General features: G+C 39.9%; 3 protein-coding genes across 6 annotated transcripts in view; 2 read left to right on the top strand and 1 right to left on the bottom strand.

The window, feature by feature from the left end:
* The first annotated feature begins 214 nt into the window (after window positions 1–214).
* higd2a (HIG1 hypoxia inducible domain family, member 2A) lies at window positions 215–1,731 on the top strand. The gene is made up of 2 exons (XM_035669070.1): window positions 215–446; window positions 1,158–1,731. Exons 1-2 carry the CDS (start codon window positions 263–265, stop codon window positions 1,322–1,324), a joined length of 351 nt encoding a protein of 116 aa, XP_035524963.1. The 5' UTR covers window positions 215–262; the 3' UTR covers window positions 1,325–1,731.
* Window positions 1,732–1,775: 44 nt separating this feature from the next.
* On the bottom strand, window positions 1,776–6,938 carry cltb (clathrin, light chain B). 4 transcript variants are annotated; one of them, XM_035669066.1, is made up of 7 exons: window positions 6,475–6,938; window positions 5,421–5,467; window positions 5,121–5,238; window positions 4,764–4,875; window positions 4,330–4,350; window positions 3,816–3,869; window positions 1,776–3,446 (listed from the first exon to the last, which is right to left on the bottom strand). In XM_035669066.1, the coding sequence occupies exons 1-7, from the start codon at window positions 6,641–6,643 to the stop codon at window positions 3,275–3,277; spliced, it is 693 nt and encodes a 230-aa protein (XP_035524959.1). In that variant the 5' UTR covers window positions 6,644–6,938; the 3' UTR covers window positions 1,776–3,274. The 4 variants fall into 4 exon arrangements, with proteins under 4 accessions (XP_035524959.1, XP_035524960.1, XP_035524961.1 ...); XM_035669067.1 differs by lacking the exon at window positions 4,330–4,350; XM_035669068.1 differs by lacking the exon at window positions 3,816–3,869 and having other exon boundaries at window positions 6,475–6,936.
* Window positions 6,939–9,257: 2,319 nt separating this feature from the next.
* The window catches only part of pdlim7 (PDZ and LIM domain 7), a 31,739-nt gene continuing 18,278 nt past the window's right edge, over window positions 9,258–22,718 (top strand). The window contains exons 1-3 of the mRNA XM_035669246.1: window positions 9,258–9,473; window positions 11,950–12,048; window positions 19,832–19,983. Coding sequence (XP_035525139.1) covers window positions 9,447–9,473; window positions 11,950–12,048; window positions 19,832–19,983 — 278 coding nt within the window. The 5' untranslated portion in view covers window positions 9,258–9,446. The remainder of the gene's footprint in view (window positions 9,474–11,949; window positions 12,049–19,831; window positions 19,984–22,718) is intronic.

Here is a 22,718-nt window from a genome sequence, read left to right as displayed (position 1 = left end):
TTTGCAGATAAATAAAAAAAAAGAAAAAATTAAATTAATATTAAATTAAATGACCAAACTAATTTCTTTCAAGCTCTTGAGTAGAGTTGGTCGTGTATATTATGTGCACACACAGTGTTATATACAGAGCAGGCGACAGATGCCAGGAGGAGGCACTTTCACGGTGAACGTATCTAGGGCTTTTATTTTGAAGTCTGAGGGCCAAGTGGAACCGGAAGTGTAGCTCCGTAGTTCCTCATTGGTTTTACAGTTCAAGGTAAGCATGGCGGAAGCTACAACAACAGCGGGCCCTGAGCAAACACGTAAAACATCGCCGGGCCCTGTGCCATTTGACTTTTCCCAGCCTCCCATTATCGAAGGCTTCAACCCTTTGCCGAGGGTCAAAGATGAGACGTTCAAAGAGAAGTTCACTAGGAAAACCAAGGAGAACCCATTCGTGCCAATAGGTGAGTTATACAAGCAGGGTAACGCTGAAGTTACACAAGTGCAGCGCAGCTTGAAGGGTCTCTTAGGGTGCTCAAATCAATGACATTTAATGCTACGTGAGCTTTTAAAACTCCAGCACTCTCAGCTCATTGTGTGGTTGTTAGAAAATAGTTTCTACACAAGACAATAATCAAGAAGGAAAAAGTAACAGCCAAACCCTGTATTTGTTTTCTGTTTGACTGACAGTGTGTTGTTATTCTCGGTTCATAGGAGGAACTTGTTTTTATTGTATTTAGTAAAGATGTTTTGTGTGTAGTTTGACCATCTTTTAATTCTAATAACAGAGAGCTGCAGCTGTGCCCTTGGGGAAAATGAAAAGTTTGGGTGGGCTAAATCCAAATCACACAAACACCTATTACATAAAATATGAGTGAAATTCTCCCTCAGTTATAATGTGAATGTTGGGATTTGATTTCCATTAATGCTACACTGTCTTAATAACCTTTATTTTAACAAATGTGACTCAAGAGTCTGGATATACTTCATGTTGTAGCTAGTAAACAAAACTCCCCATGCAACAAGAGTCAGGTGGTGGTAGGTCACATGACTAGTTAAAAATCAATATTTGAATGACTTTCCTGTATCAAAGGACAGTGCAGCAGACAGCCTGCCCTCTGTTTGGTCATCCTTGTGATGGATCCTGTTTATAAGACTTGCTTTGTATTCTCCAGGGTGCTTGGGAACAGCTGGAGCGCTGATTTATGGTCTCCGGGCCTTCCATCAAGGGAAAACCAGACAGTCACAGCTGCTGATGAGGGGACGTATCTTAGCTCAGGGCTTCACCGTAGTTGCCATCGTTGTTGGTGTCTTCGCCACAGCCCTGAAATCCAAGCAATGAAGACGGACCAGTCCCACAGCTCTGCCATCGGCCCCCATTCAACTTTGGGAATCAGACCGGATCAAACTTGGAATTGGACTGACCTTACTGTCTGAATGAACTGAATAATGTATTATGTCTCCAGCGTTGTTCAGATACTTATGTTAAGGCCAACACTATTTATTGTTGTTTGAAAACTGTGAATTGCTCACGGTGGAAAAATATTCTGCAACAACGAAGTACAATCAGCTCCTTACCAAGTAAGCAAGCTGTGTTTTACTTTTATTGTTCTATGAAAGTATTGAGACAAAATGCTGATAAATATAAATTATGCTTCTTTCTCTTCAGGAGGGATTTCAGATGTTCTCATACTGTCACTGAAATGATCTACGTAACACCTTCTGATATAAATTATAAGTTGAACCTGGTGTCCTGTGTGTATTTGAGATAAAGCATCACACTCACAACTGTATTCAGGGGACGTCTACTCCTTCAACCTTTATTTAAAAAAAAAAAATCAGTGGGGAAATTCATTGTAGCACAGTTTTTATTCTTATATTAACGGCCTGGGTGAGTAGATTAATGGGAGGAGGCGTTCAGACATCAGACAGGCCCAGTCTCAATGTCCACCTTAAACACTCAGACTTTCAATTTCACTTGAAAATGCTCGAGTACGAGGGCTCCAAATAGTAACAGCACTTTGTGAAATCACTTTACTTATGCAGAGGCATTTCAGCCGCCAGTGATGTGCGACTGTGGTATCAAATTAGAATCATGCCTTCATAGATTAAAGGACCAAAACCGAATTTACTGCTGTGCTCCTTTAAACTAACATTTGACGATTATGGGTGAATCCCTCGTGTACACTTATTTCACAGTAACACAGCCTTCAGCAATGTCTGAGCGTATGCACCGGGTGGATGTTGGCACTGGGCCACCAGTAATTCCAGCTCCTCACACATCAACTGGGCTAACTGGGATTCAAGTGATTATCTCCGGTGCGTTTTGATGGCAGTTCGAAGCCGGGGAAAATACGTAAGGACAAATTACTTTAGGTGATCGTACTCGACTGTTTTTTATTTTCCAGTTCCCTTTTAACATTACATAATGTCCAAATAGGCAACATGTGAAACAATGTGCAGACATTACTGTTGAAATTGACACCTTATTGATTGCTGCTTTAAAAAAAGAGTCTGAAACATACTTGTGTAACAGAAATAGTTCAGGAAACAGCTGCTGAGAAGAAATCTGTGAAATGATGAAATCGCACAAGCTGTCAATCACGTGAACTCTGCAAATTTAGATGATAGCAGAAATCTTTGGTTGTGATTTATTCTTTTTTTGCCTAATTGAAGAGGAAATTCATCTGGCTAAATACTCGAAACTGGAGTAAGAGCTACATCAAAAAAAGGCCACAAGCTTATGCATTTGAAAGAGAAACATTAAGCTACGTTAAATATGGTAATTAGGGATATAATACAACAAATGTGAACAAAGACTGTGTGTTTATAATTCTACATTGATGAGAGGCATACGTGGTTACAATCTAATATGCAATAGTGCTTAATAAGTAACTTTTTGACATCGACCAAGATGCAAATTTATAAAACAACTAAAAATTGTGCATCCAAAATATTGGCAGAGGCATGCAAAAAGAAAAAAAAGCTGACCTAATAACATTTTATAAGTTAAAGGGGAAAGAAAATGTTTAACTTACAGTAACAATATTTTCTTAAGTATAGCAGTGGTAACCAGCTAAAGGATGTCGCAACAATAGAGCAGTCCTTCATCTTCTCACAAGAGAGTGGGATTAAGTATATTATTTCAATATAATAGGCATCAAGAAAGGCGGAAAGTTTTCAAAGGTTATAAACATACCAGGAATTTTATGGAAAAGGGCATACAAACTCTTCTGATGCTATGTGAGGTTAAAAGTATGTTTCTAGAACAAAATCCTCCCTGCGACCTCCTCTAGCGAACGAGAGGTGTCTGTTTGAGAGAGATGAGGACAGAACGCATTCGAGAAACATCCTTTGCCTGTTTGTTGGTTTTCGGATTGAAGTCACAGAGACGGGCTACTCTCTCCCATTCGGATCCTGGGCTGTCGCCGTCGCTTTCTGCCAGGAAAGCCTCCTCCGATGCTCTACAGGTGGGGAGGGAGACCAGAGGGAGACATGAATGAGTTGAAATATTAAAACGGTTTCAGAACGGTTTCCATAACAGCAAACCCGTCTGAGCCAAACATGGCGCTCAACCACAAAGTTCAATCACACGAATAGCACCTGTGCGTACGATACACATAAAACTTCATGCATTTCTTTATGCCAATCATACACTTTGTTGGAGACATGATTAATATTTATTATAACCTAAGGCCAATGCAAGAAAAACCAAATTAGGCCTTCAAAAACAAACTTATTTTAGTGTTTGGGCATGCATCAGGTGAAAATCAACTAGTGGAAACACGGGGGAGTTCATACAACATTAAAAAGCGTAAGAATTCTAAACCTACACAAAGCCTATAACATCAGAGTTGGGCTGTTTGTAGAAAGCCTTGTCAGCGATCCTAGTACGCAGGCAAGGCCAAGAAAGCAGGGAAAAGAAGGAGAAAGGAGAACAGTTTCAGTGTCAAACAACAAGCAGAGAAAAGTTAGGGTCTGCATTAAAAGGGTTATGTAAGCGACCGAGAAACAACTCTAATGAGGTGGAAACAAAAGGTTTAAAACTGTCTGAGACTAAATACAATCTTTCTGTGCCGCCGCAGTACAACGTTGCCAATAAACAAGCTAGAAATGGCGAAGGTCAACTACTGGCTGCTTTGGTGCTAATGTGGGTGAAAACTGTGACATTTGCTCTCCGCCGCTTGCATTCCTTCTAGTTAGCTAGCTTCCTGTTTTGTTTTCCAGACTATCTAAGTGGACACGCAGCTGTAGCGTAATATCTCATCGGAGGATTGTCTCTCAGTGCTTTCACAGACACGGCGGAAGAAACTGGTCTAAACTAGAGCCACAGATGCAGAGTGATACCGTGCCAGACTTGGACAGAGTCTGTTGGAAAGTGTGAGAGAAGAAACGGGTTAGTTTGGTCAAAAAAAAAAGGGAAAGACTGCGATATTTTATATTATATTTAAGCATAACGTACATTGACTGCAACCGGACTAAATGAACAATCTCTAAGTCGTAGATGGACTGGTTTTATATAAGCACTAAACTAATTTGATCAGCAATACTACATCAATCAACGCTCCGACATTTGACCTGACATTTGATCACTCGTTAAACATTCGGTTTACAAAATACCAAAGTCCACCTGATATGATAAAGTCTTAATGTTGTGTTTCACTTGAGTTGTTAATCTGAATATAATGAGTTCAGTGTAGTGATTACAGCACCGTCACATCATAATGATAAACCAACTGGTCCTTCTCTGCATGTTAACAGGGGACATGTCAGACCCTAACCTGTTGTTGGCCTTGTTCTTCTCCATCTGCTCACTCTGGTGTACATGCCAGTCCTCCAGCTCCTTTTTGGCTTTCTCTCTCCACTCTGCCTCCGCCGCCTTGGATGCCGAGTCTTGTTAGGGTGCGACAGCAGAGAACAACGCAGTCAGGGAGTCCCCAAAAAAGATGGAATACAAAAAAGGAGAAGAACTGACATAGTGCTACGTCAAAGATAATGCTGGATTATTTATCTTAAAAAGGTAATTTGGAGAAAGATACATCACAAAGTGACATAATCACAGCGGGTCGTTACAGCTGGAAAGCAGGACGTGCATTATAAAGTATGATTCATGCCCCAGTGAGAACATCTTTGCTCACCTAATGCCTCAAGGCGTGTCTTCTGCTCCTCCCTCCACTTGCGTAAACTCTCCGGCTCTTGCCTCTGAATATCCACCTGGGCGATGGCTGCGTAGTTGTCTGTTGGACCATTGGACTCCTTTTGTAGGACATAAAACATTTACACTGCTATGAACAGCTGTTTCAGCCAAATACTGGACACCACAACATCACAGGGCTGTCAATCTATAAAATCAATGGAAAGTAAATGATGGTAACTGATGATAAAACTCAACCACACACACATAGAGACATCAAATAATGAAATATACTTAAGCTCACCTGAAACATATCCCCGTTCAGTGTGGCCGGCTCGTCTCCGAAAGCGTCTGACATTGTTATAAGAAGACAAAGTTTAATGTTAAGACGGGCTTCTTGGGAGTTTTCCTGTTAAAGTTCCTCTTTCCTCATCATCTGGGTTAAACTTATGTTCGCTACTATCAAAGCAGTGTCACTTTGTCCACAAGCTGAAAGTTACCAGCTCAGAAATGCAGCCGCACCTGTTTGGGCACTGATGTTGTCTATACAGCTTGGGCAGGTTTTTCCACAGCAGTCAACTGTTAGTTAGCCAATATATATATATATAACTTTTTTTAATAAATAATTTTATTTAAACCATACTGCTGTATATATTTCTGCTCATGTGCAGTTATATTTATTTCTACACTGTGACTCTACCTGCAGCTCTGCCCTGTGCAATGCTACACATCAATCACAGCTGTGTATAAAAAGGTTTATATAGTGTAAATATAACCGACATTTTCTCTATTTTAATATAATCCTCATACCTTTTCATGATTTACTTATACTTTAATGTCGTACTTTTCCCTTATTTACCTTTCTGGTTGTATCTGGAACTGCTGTAGCAAGTGAATGTCCCCAGTGTGGGCTCATTAAAGTCTTTCCTTACTGCTATACAACGTTACTAACGTTACACATAAGTTACTTGCTTTATAGTAAACCGTGTCAGTTACACGTTACATTGACTTATGTACGTTACAACGTCAGGCTGTAGAATTACCAACGTTTACCAACGTTTATCAACGTTTACCAACGTTTACTAACGTACGTTGTCACACAAACGCACAACCGTCAGCCAGCTACACTATGAGGCTAATGTTACATTGTTTTAATCGTAAATGAGCCGGTTAACCGATGTTAACTGACAAACTGACACCGCAATCAACTAACTGACGCTATTGATAACATAAAAGGTGGAGCTAGTCTTTGTTAACGAGTCCGGTCAAAGTACCGGTAGGCGCATTTTTTTTTTTTTAGTTAGCTTTCAGTTAGCTCGTTTGGTGGCTAGCTGACATTAGCTCAGTCACAAACTTGCCATAGTTGGCGGACGGCTGCTGCGGCGGCGGCTGTTGTTGGTCGTCTGCCTCTTCCAGCGACCCAAATCCCTCGCCGTCATTCTCTATCCCCGCTATCTCGCTCTCCTGTTGGGCCAGGAAAGCTGCAGCTGGGTCCTCTTCCGCTGGGTGTGCTCCGTTGTCAGCCATCTTTCACAAAAAGTGTTTGCAAGTTTAACTGAGCTTGGTAGCTACAGCTAACGCCACAGCCACAGAAATTAGGCCACCGGTTCTGCGACGTTGACACAAACAACTTCAGTGTTTTACACGAATGTCAGCTGTTACGGGCAGACTGTATGTAAAGCAACAGGGCTGAGCAATTAAATAGTCTGTAACAAATCTAAGCTTCGACTTCAGGCCCTCAGTGATGATTCATGATTTCTCCACTTGTTCTGCTCCTGTGATGATGGAGCAGGGCAGCACCCTGAGGGTACCATTCCCCTTTTGGTGTAGTTTGTCTCCATCTGCTGCTCGTCTGCTGCATCGCTTTTGTCAGCAAGTCTTGGAGATGTATTTAATCAAAAAGACTTACTATATAACTTACAATATAGTCTCAGAGCTGTTTTAAATGTTACTGTTAGTTTATCTTATACCAGTGATAACAAGCTTTACACAGCACGTCTCATACACAAACTCCAACAATAGTTACAATCCCCCCAAACATATATAATATTAATGTTATTTTTCTGATAAAGCAGGTTTTGCTTGTTAAATACAACGCACATATCAGCACCGAAGGTTTTCCCTTGTGGGACATGTTTCTGTCTCCCATTTGAGAAATATTGGGTGCCAATTTTGTCAGTGAAATTAGAAATATTGTTCCAGTGTGATAGAGAAATAACACACATGGCATTATATTAACAGTATTATTAACGTATTCAGATCCTTTAACTCAACAAGAGTAGCAATAACACTGTAAAAATACTCCATTGCAAATAAAAGTACAAACTGTATTCCATTTTTTAAAACGTATTTAAGTACTTATTAGTAAAATTTAGTATCAAAAACAAATATACTCATACAAAATGACCCCTTGTATATATTTTCTTTACATCCTGGCAACCTTAAAGTTGTTCCTATTAATGAGTCATGATTAATTAATCTAAATTATTTATTTTAAATGTTAAATGTTAAAATATTAAAGTATCCTTGTTGGAAAGGGGTTGGAGCTATTTCTGCTTTTCCTTTTATTTATTCTAATTTATTTGATTTGTAAGCCTATTGTTGGTTGATAAAACATTGTGGAGGTGCCACTTTGCACTCTAGGTGATTGTGAATTGCTCACCAGTTTCTGATTATTATTATTTCTTTATTTTTCTTTATTATTTATTTTTTACAAACCAAACAATCAGTTGATTAATGTAGACAATTAATCCATAAAGAAAATAATGATTAGCTGCAGTCTTGTACAGCTCTACCCCAACCAACTACAGCAGTAAAACCCTGCTTTTATATTAATGCATGTGTCATATGATCAATATATAACAGTCACAGGAGACATTTTTCTTCACGAGTACAACTGATTATCAAGCTATCAAGGAAATAATTATAATTATACTTCAGATGGTTGCATAGTGAAATGAGATATTGCAGCCCCCCATTAAGAAAGATTATTACATTCATAGAATAACATAGGAAATAAAATAAAGCAATATATGCAGATATTTATATCCATATATAGGATACATACACACCCAGTAAAGTAAGTAAGTAAAGCTTTATTTATATTTCTAACACAGAGTTACAAAGTGCTTCACAAACAGACCAATAAAAATATAAACATACACACACACACACATATATATATATCAAATATGTACATGCATAACCATACCCAATCATACATAGGAAGCATATTTATATGGTACTCCTATATTTGTTTAAGTGTTGGTTGAACTCTAATAAAAATGATGGGGGACATTTTTAGAGAGCAAGGTCTGACATAATAAAGTTGAATAACTCTAAATTCAACGTAATGTGGATTAATGTAGAAAGAAATAATCATCCCCACAGAATATCCATTATCCAGCTCAAAATTCATATTTTCAAAGCAGTTAGAAAAACAACCACAAAAACACTGAAGAATAGACTAAAGAACTTGCAAACAAATGTCTTATCAAATGCTTAGTATTTCATTCATGTCTCCTATGACACAACTTTTGTCTGTAACACAGTTGACAAAATAATGAATCAGGTGTTTATTTTGATTTAAATATTTAAGTAATCATTTGAGCTTAAGCTTGCCAATGAATGAATTTAGCACATTCCAGTGATATATTACGGAAACAAGTAGAGTATTTAGCAAAAAAGCACACAGATGACTTCACTTATAGGTTGATATGAAATGTACCCCTAATTATAGAAAGACTCATAAATACAAACACATGGAAGATAAAACAAAACAGAGAGAACAGATGAGAAAACACAAGAAGGAGGTCTATAAAAATGTAGAGGAATTAGTGTGTATTTGTATGTAAACAGCGGTAACAAAAGAGCAAAGTTAATATGGTTTACAATTTATTTACACTGGGATATTAACACTTTTACTTAAAGTAAATGATCTAAACCACTGTTAAAAACAACAGCATACACACTATGTGTTTCCCTTTCTTGTGCAATGGTGTGACATCTTTAAAATAAACTCTAAAACAAGTTTTAATTGAACTCATAGTGACTGATGTGTGTGTGTGTGTGTGTGTGTAAAGCGGCCTCTCCTGGTTTACAGCCGGAGTATGAAATGAAGCAGCGGCCCATGTGACTTCTGACGTCTCAGCCCGAGTCCTGCTAAAAGGAATTTGAGGGAATGATCCTGCTGCTCACCGAGGGGATCCACGGTGGCTTCCTGACGTCCGCTTTAAGGAAGTCCCAAAGTTAGCCCTACTTTTTTGTGTGTGTGTGTGTATGTGTGTGTGTGTGTGTTGTATTCATCCAGAGAAGAAGGCTTTGACTCGTGATGTCTGGCGAGCAGGAGAGACAAGAGGTAAAGCTCACTGCGTTTCCTTTCGTGTACTAACTCTTTCTAACTTCCTCACGGTGTTGGGTTATATATTGTATGGGCTTGTGTGTTTGTTGCTCCTCATTGTGCAACTTTATGGCTGAGCTGCTCTAAAAAAAAACAAAAAACCACCATTTGGGGTCTGTAGCGGTGCAAAAAAAAGGAAAAAAAAAACTTTATTAAAGATGAGTTTTTTTTTGTCGTGTCCCGTCCTGCTGCTGTTGGAGGTTGAGCTTTACTTGCAGGAGTCTTTGCCCTGCAGTTACCACTCTTTACTGTTCACAGAGGAGCCTGTAATTATCTGCTTGCAAATGATTGTCCTCTACACGCTGAAATCAATTAAAATAAAGCTACATAAGCTCGTAATTGCCTCTTAACCAGAAAAAAAAAGGAAAGAAATACGCGTGTAATTCAGTGTGTTTGAGGGCACTCACGTTAAAAGTACAACTTCCTATAGAAATGTTACAGTGACACCATAGGGGGATTATAAATAGCAATACCATAAACAGGGACAACGTCATTTAAATGAGTACCACAGGCATTGCTCGCATGTTTATTGGCTTAGGCTGATAATTTCTCCACTGACTTAATATTTAATTAAACTGAAATACATCCAGATTCACGCTGTTACCTCCACTGTCTTATTACAGTCTCTTTTAAACAATAAAAAATAATCAATTTGCAGTGTGCTGCTATCACAAGAAAAAATCTAACTCCTATTACCTGTTGCTGCTGTGGGTCTTTTCCATTTTACTGTCTCCAACAGATAATCCAGCCTCCAAATAATTGATTTTTCTTAGCTCCTGGACTTCTCTATGGGAGGTGTGATATGAGAAAAAGTGAACTAATCCAAGTTTTGGTAATTAAAATGTTGTTATTTTATTGTCTACGTGATCTTGCACTAGTACGCAAACACAACAATGGATGCAAATGAAAACTCTTTAAAGGATTTCCATTAAATTAGCATCTTTGTGGGGTTCTATGGATGGCACTATTTGGGGCGCATGGTTGTTGTTTTTTTCTAAATAGTATTTTAGGGAAGGGCCATAATACTACATTTTTTGATCTGTGAGCACATCCATAATTCAGTTTTGTACTTAAAGTGAGCTCTTCTGTTGCTTTAAGAAACTTCATGTTAAAATATAATTGCTGGTTTGGTTACACTGTGCTTCATGCCCTCAAGATGGAGTGTAGAATTCCATAAGCTTTACTTCAGTTGTGGCTTTCTGCCGCTTCTCAAGTACACTTTTAAAAAATCAATTGACTTTTATGTAGTAGGCCTTTGCCAGAATATAAGGGTAGTTGACGTTACCTCTCTCTCAGTCCTCCTCTACCCCCCTCTCTCTGTGACTCATGTGGGTGTTGGGCTGAAATAGTTTGGTGTAGTTTTACATTCCTTATATAGCCTCTGAGGAGTGAGGAGAGGCTAGGGCTCGCCTGTGTCACAGACAGTGTCGGGGGGTAGGGTTTGCCAACAGAGAGAGAATCTGCTTGCCCCAGCTTACTGACTCTCTAGCTTTCTCCCAGGTTTTGGGCTATCAGCCGGCCCTTGAGGACGAGGTAGGTTTGCATGGTGGCTTCTTGGGTAGCTCGCTGTGGGTCAGGAAGGGCAGTGACACCTGGCAGGACTGAGGAGGAGGAGCAAGAGCTGTGTTAGGGGGTTGCAGGTACAGAGGTCAGTGGTACAGCCATAACTTGCAAGTAAGAGCAAGTGACATAGCCCTGCGTCTCAAGTTGCCATTGGTTCTTAAAATTACCTGGTTATTTAGTGACTTGTCATGTAGTGATGTGGGCTGTGGTGAAGCTGTTTCATGCTGTTTTCATGCTTTCACAGTTGTACAAATTGTGAAAAATATAAAAAAAATCAAGGCAAGTTTGTTCTTTGTGGGCCAGTGTTTCATTATAAAGTCATGGTTATTGTTGAATTAATAATGGAACTGTTGAATGTCGCTGCTGTTCTTATTGTCCAGTAGATTTATGGTGCTGATGTTTTCTGTGGAACTCATTTGCAGTGCAGTGTACTTCGTTGTTCTCTGAACTGGGCCTCTATATGAATACTCTCCTCCGATTAAGACACAAGGGATAGCAACGTATTAGTTTGTGTGTTGATTAATGTTGGAACGTTGTGTCCCAGCGGCAGCTCTGGTGGTCTGTCGTCGTATAGGTTATGCAAATAGCCTAATTCATATAGTTAAATCTGATTATTCCAACCAAAAGACACATTTAATTATTATAACATGGTTACTCTTATAATAGAACTTTTTCAAGATCTAATACTATTTACTCTGAAATAAACAATTTCAGTGTTTCTATATGGAATGTGTGCGTTTGTGTTGGAAACAAATGCAGGCAAACAGCAGCTCGGCTGCTTGGATGAAACAGAAAAGGATGTGTGGCCTCAAAAACCTTTTTCTAGGCTTCCTGACTAATTAAGACCGTTTCCTCCTTTTTCTTTCCCAAGGCTATGAACGTATACTCGGTAACCCTCAGCGGCCCAGCGCCTTGGGGCTTCAGGCTGCAGGGTGGCAAGGACTTCAGCATGCCCCTCACCGTGTCAAGGGTAAGAAACTGTTTGTCACTGGAGTCAGCTTCTGTAATTCTCTGCATCTGTGATCACTGAGGTCTTTGTACTCGTGTTGAAGATTTGCATCCTCTAAAGTAATTTATGTTCCTCTGAGCTTCTATATGAAACCTTTTGGTCTATTTATAAGATTCTGTTGGTGTTCAGTAGTCTTGTTCTCCACATGTGGTGCTCCTTTTCACATCACTAACATTATATGGTATATCCAGTCAGCCTTAACATCCAGTGTCTTTGCATGAATAGCATTAATTGGTCACAAGGGAATGCTGTCGTTTGTTTCTGTTTGCAGTGCTTTTAAGTCTCCATGTTAGGTCACTGCCTCTTCCCTGAATTAATTTTGAAATACTCAAATACTGTAAACTACTGTCGCTATTGAAGAGAGCAGCAACCACTTTCCAGGCCTTATAAGTGCAGTGCAGTGTTGATTTGCCTGACAAACAGACAGACTCTGACATGCAGCCACACACGCATGCGTGCACATAAAATCATTCCAGCATTGCTGCCAGCTATTGCGCACACAGATCTAGTATTCTATCATGCACTCATTCCCCCATTGACGTTGCTATATTGCTACCTTAGAGGCTGGGGTGATCTACAAATGTTAGACCAGATTTCCATTTATTAAATCATCAATTCTGTTCAAAATGTGCCCTTTCCTATTTTAGAGATAATTAGGAGTTAATGGGTAATTATGTGGGTCAGGCCTTAGTCTCACAAGGTTATCCCACTTAGTCTTTCAAACACTTTCAATTCTTGATTTCTTTGTAGTTGCCAAAAAGTCAGTTATAATGTAAAATTAAGATATAAAGCTGCAAACAAATGATGCGCCATTAAATGTTACTTTGACTAGTATGTGTGTTCGCATCTCATAGAGATGTATGTGTGTGTGCATAGAGCTGACGTAATCCTGTGGTGAGGGCAGCAGCTATCACCAGCCTTGTCAGTACATGTCTTGTATCTGCTCTGTTCTCTGGAAGGCCTCGCAGTCAGAAACACAATGTTCCCCTTGGATTTATGACAAGAAACATTTTCTTCTACCCATAAAAGACCAAACGGATGTAAAAAAAAAACAACCTTATTTGACGACTGGCCCAAAACAAAACAGGGATTTTTGGTGAGGTATTGGAGTATACTTTGGGGCATTTCAGTCTAGACTGGCAAGGTGTGCTGCAGGGTGAATGTGGGTGTGCCCTCAATTGTAGTTGAGTAATCTTAATCAGCCAGTGCAGGAGGCAAGTTTTTCTGCAATCCAGGTACATTACACATGCTGATTATTTTCCTGGCTGACAGAAATGTGGCTTGCCCAGATCAGTCCAAGCTGCTCTGTGTAAAATTGATAATGGCTCCCATTCTGAAAAAGAACAGCACTGCTAAGATTGAAACCTTAACGACTGGTCAGTGGCTAATATCTTTGTGGCTTGTTCCAGCAGTCCACCAGGCCTCTGGGTACAGGAGCTATAAAGATGTGACAGGTTTTCTCTCTTTAACTCTGTGGGACTGTTGGCTGTCCTCGCGATTGTCATAAAAGACTGGACAGTGAATCACACGGTCGCAAAGGATGAAAACAACCCAACAAGGGGATGTAAACCTCAAAGATATACAGTATCCCTTAGTAACAGGAAGAAAAGTCAGGCCTGCACTCAGCGGGCTTACATTGGATGAATTTAGTGGGTGGTCTTTCTTTACTGGCTTTTAGCCGATGAGATAAGTATCTTGATCCAGACAGTTGGTGAAAAGCGATTACACAATGAAGAACATGTGGAGTGACAGGAGAAAAGGCTCAGTTAAATTGCTGTAAGGCAAAGAGATTGCAAGGGATAACTCCTTAAAAGATCAGTGCATTGAAGTGTTTGTCATTGTTGGATAACAATTAGTGTTGTTGAGACTGGATTTATTTAGAGCTCATAGTCATTTAGTTAATTAGAGTTTGGTCTTACTGTGGCAGATTGTGACAACATCAATCACTTACCCTGTATTTGTTGTACTGTAAACCAGGATTCTGATAATCTTTGTATTGATTTGGAAAGTTGTGGCTCTGTAGCTTGTTACCTCCTGTGTGTGAGTTGCTATATAGGTTTTCATGCTCTATGAAAGCGCTTGTTTCCTTCCTCCTCTGTCTGCGACCCTGGAAAGCTATGCTTTCTCAGCATTCCTGGGATTTTTCTCATATCCACCCAGTCGCTGCCAACAGACAATCCTCTTGTCTCCTTTCTCTGTCTAATATGTCTTCTACACTCACTTTTCTCGTGCATATGATGGACTCCCCCATTCTCATTGGAATACTTTAACAGTGAGATCAGAGGAAAGCAAACCATGCCAAGACAAACTGTTAAGGCGCTGTGAAAGGAAAAAGTAACTATTTGACCTTAGCATAACATGTACACACCCATTTATCATCTGAAAAAATATGTACATAACTTTTAGTTGGCTCTTTTTAATAGCAATATCCCACTTTTAGTTTTCCTAGCATTTTGTTCGTAGATGCACAAACATTTCTTACCAGTAAAGAAATTGTTCTCTTGTCCTCTCACCATCCCATTTAGTAAAAACAAAGGAAAAGGAAAATGAGAAAGTGATGCCTTTCTCTGTTTATCTAAAATGTCATTATACCCCTTTCATTCTGACACAGTCATACTGTGCACAGCCACAGCATTTTCTGTCAGTAGACGTGGGTTCTTTACCCTCCTCCCAGCTGGGGATGAACATGGGTTGGGTGCTGCTTGGCACTGGTGAGCTGACATTTCTATTATAGGGTTGGGAATTTAATGTTACTGGTATTCATATGGTATTTAAAAGATCAGTGTGTAAGATTTAAGGGGATCTACTGGCAGAAAATGGCAGAAATGGAATATAATATTCACAGGCATGTTTTCATTAGTGTATAATCACTTGAAAATAAGAATTGTTGTGTTATTGTTACCTTAGAATGAGCCATTTTATATGTACAGAGGGAGTGGGTCCTCTTCTGTGGAGTCCACCATGTTGCACCACCATGTTTCTACAGAAGCACAGAATGGACAAACAGTGGCTCTAGATAGTTCTCCGTAGGTTCTCCTACACGTTCAGTTGGAGAGGGTGAGGTGAGCAGTATTCAGTTTGTTGCAATCTGCAGTCTCACAGCTAGAAACTACTAAATCCTACACACTAGACCTTTTTTAATGGGTACTCCAGCAATTTAAGTATTGTACTTCCCTAAAGTTTGTGGGCTTACCAGAAAACACTGGAAACACTGGATCCTGCATTTCCCATAATGCAGTTGGCATCATCAGGGTGTTTTAGTCATACTTTTAAAGCCACAGGAGACATTATACAAATGTTTTAACAGAATAGGAATATGAAGTATGGCTATCCATGACTAGTAAACAGAGCGTTGCCCCTTCTTAACCATTAGCCTTATGTGGTAGTCATGTAATGTAAGTCTGTGGTCTTGCAGTGTTTCTTCTACAGTTGTTAACTCAAGTCTTTGTGAACGCTAAAGGATTATCATATGAGACAGCCGTCTCATATGAATGGGTCAAACAACGGATAAATGTCCAGTGGGCTCCTCCTATGAAAACTGATCTCTGAAAATCTTGAGTCAGTTGAGTAGGTCGATCTTTTCCAGAAACCGCCTACTGTGTCTCTATCCGTTTCTAACCAACCTTTGTGCCAACTTTTTATCACAAACTTTCCTGGACTTCTGTGACCTTGAAAAGACGGAGGTCTACTAATGTAAAATTATATCTCTCTCCACATGTCTGCCCCAACATCCTGTTTGAGCAGGAAAGGCATAAAATGTAGGAAGCAAGATGTCGTCGTAACACTGCTTGATTGCCGCTTCAATTGAGTCTACCCCAGTCTGGGGCAGCGCTACAACTCGCCCGAGGAGTTCCTCCATATATCTGCCCCAGATCTCGTGCCATTGCGATTCCATAAACATTATGATGCCATAACCGAGCCTCCTGAGCACCATCTGGTTTCTATCGACAGACACATGCCACACCGCTGAAATCAAACGTTCAGAGGAAATCACAGATGATGTCAAGTCAATAAGCAAGTGGGGAGATTTGTGAACGTCTCCACCACCGCAGCTGGATGTGTCATCAAGTCTTATATTCCTGTTTCTCTGTGTGTGAGTGTCTCTGTCTGACATGTAGACCATCTGTTGCTTTATCACTTGTATACTCCTAAACACTCCCCCCTCTCTCTCCTCTCCTGTCTCTCTCATCCACCTGCCTCTTCTCGTCTTCGCCGCGCCACGGCGTCCTTCGAATCGTCTTCTCTCCGGGTCGTTCTCTCTCTCCCCGCCAGCGCGACGCACGCGATTCACTCGCCGGCCCCGGCGCCCACACTCACACTCACATCACCCTTCACACACACAAACACACAAACTCAGGGAAAAGAGGCCTTGTTAGAGGGGTGGATTAATAATTCAGTGCTTACTGATGGATAGCCCACAGGGGGCATTTCTTGTGTGGCTGGTTAGATGTGAGTGTCTTATGTTGTGATCAGTGCAGCAGTGTTTTAAGGTGAGTTAATGCTAGGTGTTCCACTGCAGTCATTATGGGGGGAACCACATACTTGCAGGTTTGGTTTTCCATTTCTCAGAGGGATATTTATGGCTTTGCATCAGCTGTGCCGTGTGAGTGATGTAAGGACAGACTGTCTCTCGGCCCCCAAATAGCCGTGGAAAGAATAAAAGTGATCTGGTGCAGAGTTACACGTCCAGTATATCCACAGCCGTAGATAAACTTTAGTGCATTATTAGTTTAACCATAAACCAGAGTAGCCATCCCAGAGCGAGTATGAGGCCATGCCTCACCTATAGGGTCAGTCAAGGAAAGCACTTCAAAGGTGAATTCAAGACGTCGCATTTTGAAAGGTTGGCTAATGCTTTGAAATTAGATAGCATACCAAAACAGCTCTGCTGCGGTGCTCTGCCAAAAAGCCTTGAAACAGGCTTCTAACTGTAAGGCTAACCCTGTAGTTGTGAATACCTTCCGTTGCACCAACGTCATTAGTGTGAAGTGAGTTACAATCATATTTGTGCAAAATCACATATGACAGGATGAATCTGCTTCTCGTTTGTTACACTGTCAGAGGAATTTTCTCTCATCTCTGTGGTATCGCTGCAAGTGGATGTTATCATACATCATGTTAGTATCCCTGGTTGTTATGAGGTACAGTGCAGTGTGTTGCATTCAGGAACATGTTTTCCACTGTCCTTCACCGTATTGACAAACTGCTGGGGGGGTATTGGGTTTCCACCACCCCCTATCAACCAAAGGTCTGAGCGCAGCAACTTTAACTGCTGCCTTCTCAAGTGAGGGAGCAGCTGCACTCTGAACCTGAGCCAGGAGCACAGGTGTCTGTGTCCATCAGTAACTTAGCTCACTCAGACAGACATGCACGTATACAACCTACAATCTTAATGGCTTCATATTCTCACATATTCTCCTCCTTTATTTTTTATTTTTTTTTATCTCATCTTATATTTAGAGGTTAGCCACATAGGTCAGATCTTCAGTAATGGTTTGTAATTTTGTAGTACACGCAGATGGGTGAAAAATTGAAGGAAAACCAACATAAAATGTCTGAGTAAGTTGTAGACCGCCACGAGCCTCCAGAACAGCTGTATACAAAGGAGCAGTGACCTTGGTATAGATTCTCCATGTCTCTGAAACTGTTTTGATGAATGATTTTCATCATTTTCACATTCATTAAACCAATCATTGACCCCTTGTGCTCTGCTTGGGAACATTTGCATTCATTCTTTTCTTGTGTCCCTCACTTATTCAGTTTTAATTCTTCACAATTTTTTTAGAATAACTTCAGCTCTGTCATAGACCAAAAGTCCAAACCCATGTCAGGGTTGGCTTGAAATAGCTTTTATTACTCAATGTTATTCTCATAAACAGCTTTTTTTATTCTTCGTGAAAACACAACAAAACGTTAAAGAGCATTACATAAAAAGACACTTAGCAATTAATTAGTATGTATTTTTCTTTGTCACCATGTGAACAGGAAAAATGGCTGCTGTGATGCAGAAGCTAATTAGGATCTTAATAAACAAACTAACAAACACACCGTGATTGGATTTCTGTTCATCTTTTACGCTGCATGGGTAGCTACTACTGTACTGGCTAGTAACACTTTAACACCTCTGACTTTTAAAGTAAATTAATTAGGCTCATGAGAAATGTTGTTAAACACTAACAAGATCATTTTGGTAAAAAGAAAAAAGTGGTGCTCAAATTTTACTATGAATTATAAGTGACAGTGGCTCTCTTTAGTGACTTTAGTGGCATCAAACCAGACTGTGCCCCTTTTTCAGAATATGTCACTTATGTCATAGTGGTTTTTCCCCCAGTGTAAAACTTTTAAGTTCTTTCCAAAGTGGAGAAATTATTTCTTCCCTAACCCCTTTTAATTGCTTCCAGTGAGTGCAAATCAAAGGCAATTAAAGTGAAGTTTGAACTTGGCTGTAAAATAACTGTAGCTAGGATTGCCTCAAAGGAATGCATTTCTTTCTATTTTTAGCTTTTGCCATGTTTTGATTCAAGGCAGGATTTAACTTTGTTGTCTTTGTGGGATGCGTACTACTTTTTCAGCCCGAGCTGTCATCGGTTTACAGAGCATACCTCCCTGCTCGCGCAAGTGTTTATGTTTAATGTGCAGAATCAAAGCGCCAAGTGTGATAGCTTAGCTGAACATGGCGGAACACTATTGATTGAACCGCAGAGTCCTGTGAGCTTTTGATGAGCTAACATTTGCAGGGATCCATGACATCAGAGAGTAATCCTAATAGGTTTTTTGCCAGAAATCCTGGCACTAGCTGACTTATCTGATGCTGAACACTTTGTACTCCAGTTATCTGAAAATTTGACACAAGTCTCGAGTTTCATTAAGCCGCACGGGCAAGCTGACTAAGCCCTTACTAAACATGCTTTGGCAACTCTGCCATCTCCTCTAGAACCACTAATATCCAGTATAGTCTACGTACATTTAGAAAACCATTACGACCTATATAGACTATGACAACTTCTTCCTGTTTGTAACAAGACTCCAGCTGTTTGCTCTGACTCAATATGTCTGCAGTCTGAGTGACAGCCCCGAGAGGATGATGTCATTCTTTTGTCAGTGAAACTGGCCAGTCACTTACCTGTGTGAATGGAAAAAGTAGATGGGGCTGTTCCAGTAAATGATGTGATTATTTGTAACATATGGTTCCTGTCTGCAGCTTTCAAGAGTTTCCTTCATAGTCTCAGGTCACATCTGCAGTAAATCACATGGTGATGACTGATGACATCATGATGACCTATAATGCCTGTTCCCGATAGTGTTGAGTGAAATATCTCGGCTGGCTTGTCAGACCCAGACACACAGGCTCCCTGAGTTGATCATTAAGTGTTGTTAACAGACATTGCAGCAAAGTCAACTAAACATGACTTTTTGTGTGTTTAGATTTCCAGCATTTTGCTTTGAACTGCTGATTATATATGAGATAATGGTTCTTTTTTTCACAGTAAATTTGTTTTTCTTCTTGAGACATGATCTGCCGACAAATTCATCTAATTAGATGAATACAAATATTGCAGAATTGACAGATTAAGTCATAACGTTTATGTTTTTCGCCCATTAAGGGATCATTGGCTGTGAGATTTTATAGTTTCCATTGGTGCCTGCCCCTCATTTTTCTATCCCCATAACTGTCATCTCCTGAGAAAACCCTGTCCTCACGTACCTCTAACTGCTTTCTGTTTCCGTGTTTTCTTTCTTACAGCTGACCCCGGGCGGGAAGGCAGCTCAGGCTGGTGTCGGGGTGGGAGACTGGGTGGTGTCCATCGATGACGCTAACGCAGAGGACATGACCCATGTGGAGGCACAAAACAAGATCAGAGCAGCAACAGACTCCCTCACCCTCACCCTCAGCAAGTAAGTCATCTGGCAATGCATGATGCAACAGCAACACTACATGATCACTCACCCCCCCATTTTATCTCGGTCAAACACAGCAGCATAAATCACCACAAAACGTGCACCCTCCTTCATTCTTTTGGAGAGATAAAATACCTTAATGTCCTTGAAATTTGGCTCCACATGACAGATAGTTGCAAAACACATTTGTATTGAAGTTATCATCACACGCACACATTTCATTTCTCCTTTCACTTAAATTCATTTTTAGGGTAAGACTTGGGCTTGAATTTAATTTTAGTCATAAGTCAGAGCCTCACCATTACTTTCTGTCAAAAAAAGTAATTATCTCTGCCAGGGAGGTTTTCATTCCTATCTTCCTCGTTGTCTATTACAGTAGATTTTTTTTTTATTCAATAGGTTTTGGTGAAAAGTTAGTCTATAAGCCAAAAAAGAGCTAATTAGGTTTTGGTACAGATATCACTACCATATGGTAATTTATAAAGCACTTTATGTTGTTGCTCATCAGTCCTCAACTGTGAGGGTTAGAAGAAAAATAATTTTTACGGGATTCCTGGTCTAACCTGTTTGCATAAAAGTGTGCCAAATTTCCCCATACATTAATGTATGTAGCATATTTAGGTGGTCGGTTCTTAGATTTTTCTATTTATCCTATGCTGTTTTCTTAAAAAATGTTTGCTAAAGTCTGGCTGGCATGGCCTAGTAGAAACAAATTTCAAACGTATCAGTGCATTGTGCAATCACAACCACATTCATGAGTGTAACAGCAGCATAACAGATTTCAGTTGCTATTACTTAGCATTCATGAGTCTGACCTGCTTCAAACTTTGCACAATTAAACCTTGTACGAAGCAAATTTTCCCAGGATTTAGATATTCTCCAAAACTCTGCATTATCACCAATCGATATATGTACTTTGAAGTGCAGGTTAAACACACCTGAACAGTATTCATTTATGAAAGTAACAAGAGGATTGTGCAGTATTGGAGGTGTGTGCTCTCTGAATTTTTTCTATCTTAATATTACAGGAATAATCTGTCTTTTATTATCCTAAAGCAGCAAGAGCAGGGATGATTAGTCTCCATTTAGCAGCGGATATGCATGCCAAGCAGATACACTGGCCTTTGTTCGGTTGAAATAAACCATTTTCAGAGGAGCCATGGGTACCTTACGTTATGCCTCAGCTTTGTAATGAAATTAGAGCAACTCTTTCTTCAGATTAAAACACTTTGTTGTTCAGTGTGAGCCAGGAACATCAATGTCTTTCATTTTGCTAGAGTTATTTTAATTAGCACTGGATAACCTTCATACAGGCAGGCACTCATACCTGCTCACATAACTCCTGCCAGAAATTCCTGACTGATAAAGTATGTCTGTAGAGTACAAGCCAAAATGTTTCATCAGGAGCTTAATTATAAGAAAAAGGTTTCCCTCCCAAAAAAAAGGTGGATGTAACAATTTAAGAGCTCAAAGCCTTCAGAAAATGAGAAGGTGCAGACGTGTTAAGTAATAAAGATGAGCCTTGCAGCAGTCATGGGACTCGTTTTGATTTTGTGATACTCGTAGCTAAAGAGGTTGTGATCACAGCTGTAACACGGATATTTTCACATCCAGTTCATTTTGTTATTGCCTGCCAAGAGATTCAGCTGTTACATTCTGACAAACCTTTTTTGTTCACTGTTTATTGAGAGTCAGAACAGCCGCAGGTCGTTTATGACTTTCCGGAAGAAAACAGCCAGAACATAAACTAATAACTTTCCAGAAGAAAATTGCCAGAACATGAACTAATACACTTTCCAGAAGAAAATTGCCAGAACATAAACTAATACACTTTCCAGAAGAAAACAGCCAGAACTTATTATTATTATTATTATTATTATTATTATTATTATTATTACTAATAGTTAGGGTTAGATGTAGAGATCATGGTGGATATGTGCTGCATATTGTTTATCATATGCCTGTCTCTGCAGATATCACTAAATCCAATTGGCCCTACCAGTCTATGTGTTCCTGCCAAACATTAGCCAGTTCTCAAATGTGAAAATGTTATGCTTTTTATTGTTATACATGATTTAAGACTTTGGGTTTTGGACTGTTAGTTAGACAAAACAAGACAATTGAAGGCCTCGCCTTGGGCGGTGGGAAATTATAAGGGCATTTCCCAGATGTTTCTGCCATTTTAGAAGCAAAACAATTAATTGAGAAAGTAATGGGCACATTAATCTGTAATGGAGATTATTGTTATTTGCAACCCTAAAACAAAACCAATGTTGAACACAACAGATAATGGTGGTGTTGGCATCAATTCTAAGACATGAGGAAAGGAAACAAAATACTAAAATACAGAAGAGTGAGAGAGAGAGTAGAATAAATAAGATGGGTGGGTGGAGGTAGAGCAGAGTACAGAGAATGTTAAACTTAGGGGGATCAAAGGCAGATTTTTGAGGTGGGAGTAAGATGCCAAAGAGATATTATAAAAGATCAGGCTCTTTACCAGCAAAGCGCTGCAATCCCTGTTTTCCATACAACCAACAAGGCACATTGCTGATGTTGCATGTATTATTTTTTCCTGCAGAAAGAGGTCACGCTACACTTCGACCTACTAAATGCCTTAAAAGGAGTGTGAGGGAGAGAGACTCATGGGTTGGAGTTTCAGAGTGAGAAGGGAAAGGAAAGGAAGAATTAGAAAAGAGACAGTGAGATTCTTGTTGGCCTCTGTGGTAACGGGA

The sequence above is a fragment of the Morone saxatilis genome, unplaced genomic scaffold (genome assembly GCF_004916995.1).
Source record: "Morone saxatilis isolate NCDOM2014 unplaced genomic scaffold, NCSU_SB_2.0 Contig22, whole genome shotgun sequence".
Taxonomy (NCBI): Eukaryota; Metazoa; Chordata; class Actinopteri; family Moronidae; genus Morone; species Morone saxatilis.
This window is presented reverse-complemented; position numbering and strand designations above follow the sequence as displayed.